Genomic DNA, 2,896 nt, shown 5'->3' on the forward strand with positions numbered 1-2,896 from the left:
AGGAAGAGGCAGAAGAGCAGCAGGAGAAACATGTGATACATCCATTTCTCTCCACATTTCTCTCTTTCTCGTCTTTCTATCGCCCTCTCGTCTATCTCTCTCTCTCTATATATATATACCTATACATATGAATATATATATATATGTACGTAGAGTATATAAAGAGACCCTCCATATACACAATAGGGAGGTATAGATGCATATACATATATATATATATATGCAGACAGGCGCATATATATATATATAAAGGAAGACAGATCTACTGACATATAGATATATAGACGGCTACTGAGGTATAGATACAGATATAGATACCACATTAAAAGGGAAAGAAGGGCAACGAGGCCGCGTTCCTTCTCGAGACTTGAGAGAAAGAAGGAGAAGAAGTGAATCTCCTGAAGAGAATTTTCGACCTCTCCTCTGTTGAGAGACGGGACTCCTGGAGAAAGAGAGAAGAGAAGACACCGCTAGTCTACCTGCGCACCTCCATACACACGCGGCTCTGCTGTGCTTGTATAGGATGTGCATGTCTCTGTCTCTATTCGTGTCTTCCTATCTATCTATCTATCTACTTACGAATCTAACTATAAAGCTATCGATCTATCTCTCTATCTATCTCTCTTCATAAGAGACTATATTTTCAGCTTCTTCTTCTTTTCCTTCTTCATCTTCTTTTCTTTCATAGCACAATAGAGGTCTTTATCTTGGTCTTCCCTCCTCCAGCCCCTCTCTTGTGTTGTGCATGCGTAAAGTCAATCGATCCTCTCCTTCACTCTCGACAGCCACTTTCTACGTGTAGAAGAGGAAGAAGAAGGACTCCAAGGAAAGTCAAGAAAGCTAAGACCTACCACGAAACTCCAACATGATCGATACGTTAAAGATAGATAGATAAAGATAGATAGATAGATAGATAAAGATAGATAGAGTTTGATGCCTTCGTGCTACCTTGTGGCTTTGAGAATTTCCTTTTCGAATTCTCCATAGAGACGGTCGACATTCGTTTCAAGCGTGTGCATTTGCTTATGGAGAGACTGGAGCTCTTCTTGAACTCGATGCACTAGAGCCATCCCCGACACGGACACCTGAGAAGATATTCCTCCCTTCATATGGTCCGTATCTCCTTCTGCCTTGTCATCTTCTTGAATACCTGCATGTACACTAGAATGACGAGTAGAAAAGTGTTGGTCTTCTTTCCCTGATCTTTCTTGTACAGCATGGAGATCTGCCGGTCGAGGATGTGTCTTTGAGAGATCATCGAGAATCTCTCCATTCAGTCGACTGTCTTGAACAAAAAGAGAGTTGTCCTCCTTCTTATCTGGAGGGATAGAAGAAGTTAGAAAAGAAGAGTCTTTACGAGATAGTAGATAGGGATGAGACGTATAGAGAGAGGGCAAAAGATGAGAGGGGGTGTCGTCGTCATCATCATGACAGAGAAGGGTACACAAACGATAGAGGTCTTCATTTGAAGAATCGATGGCTTTGAAAGAAGACTGGATTGCCTTAGGAGGAGAAGAGGAGACAGTCGAAGGATAAGGAGAAGGAAGGTGTCCTTCTCTCCCCTGCTTTTTGTGTTGTACATCTTGAGAAGGTTCAAGAGGTTCGAAAAGACCTTCAAATTCACCTCTTTTACCTCCCCCGAGAAATAAGAGAAGAGATGCAAGAGAAGAAGAAGAAGACGAAGAAGAAAATGGAGAATGGTGCTGAGAATGACTGAGAGAAGATTCCGAATGGATGATCTCTTTCACAGATGGAGAACGAGAAGAAGAGGTTGAAATAGTCCGTCGAATTTCTTCTTCGATTCTTTCGATGGCAGAGTCTAATTCAGGAATTGCGTGGGCTACTTCTGCGGTGCCTCCTCCAAAGAAATCCCCTCCTCCTGAAGCAACAACGTGGTGTACATACACCGCAACGTTCAGCTCATCAGATCGGAAAGACTGCTGTTGGAGCGCAGGAGGCACACCAGAAGAGAACTTGTTGGCATCCGAGAGAGAAGAAGACTTTCTTCTTTCGATGCTCTTATCTAAAATCTCTAGAATAGAGCTGTCAATTGAATGTAAGATATCACCTGAAAAGAAGAATGAAAAGAACACGAGAGAGAAGAATACAGATGGACGCCTAAGAAGCTGCTTCCCTACACAGACACCCCATTTCTTTCTCTCTTGATGACGGCGCAGAGAAGACAGGTCTACATCTTCACTACGCGTTCTCGTATACATACACAGATACAGGAATACGTATGTATATATATATATATATGTATATAGGTGGATAGACATGTATATCAACATCTACATATAAATATCTACAGATCTACCAATATGTATGTATAGTCCCACACCAAGCCTGGGGCCTGTCATGCGTCAAGCTCAGGAAATATGGAGGGAGGGAGAAGCTCCTGATGACTGGGCCAAGAGAAAAGACTTTTCCAGCCTTAGCATAGGCACAGAGTAAGACGCAAAATACATACAAATGTCTCCCTCTTACCCGCGTGCTTCGTCTTCGCCACTATCTGTATGCATAGAGATATACACTGATAGAGACATACACACTGGTATAGTAATATACATATACACATGTATAGGAATGCATCCACACGTGGAAATATATGATATGGTCGTACACTGTACTCTGAGGGACAGATGTACATCCTCTTCCTATATACGTGTATATATGCATCTCTCTCTCTAGACATACACATACATATATATACATAGAGACGCGTTTAAGTATACTGGCATGGGTAAGTGCTACCTCAACTGAGACTATGTATGTATGAACACGTATGAATTTGTATGTGATGTATGTATGGATGGATACGTATGAATATGTATGTATGTATGCGTATATGAGCATGTATGTATGTAGGTATGAATATGTATGTATATATGAATAT

General features: G+C 41.5%; 1 protein-coding gene across 1 annotated transcript in view; it reads right to left on the reverse strand.

The window, feature by feature from the left end:
- CSUI_002640 (uncharacterized protein) overlaps nt 1–2,896 on the reverse strand; it is a gene marked incomplete at its 3' end in the record, with an annotated part of 5,799 nt that overhangs the window by 215 nt on the left and 2,688 nt on the right. Inside the window, exon 2 of the mRNA XM_068062840.1 lies at nt 949–2,068. Coding sequence (XP_067925176.1) covers nt 949–2,068 — 1,120 coding nt within the window. The remainder of the gene's footprint in view (nt 1–948; nt 2,069–2,896) is intronic.

This window comes from Cystoisospora suis (genome assembly GCF_002600585.1).
Source record: "Cystoisospora suis strain Wien I chromosome Unknown contig_1096, whole genome shotgun sequence".
Taxonomy (NCBI): Eukaryota; Apicomplexa; class Conoidasida; order Eucoccidiorida; family Sarcocystidae; genus Cystoisospora; species Cystoisospora suis.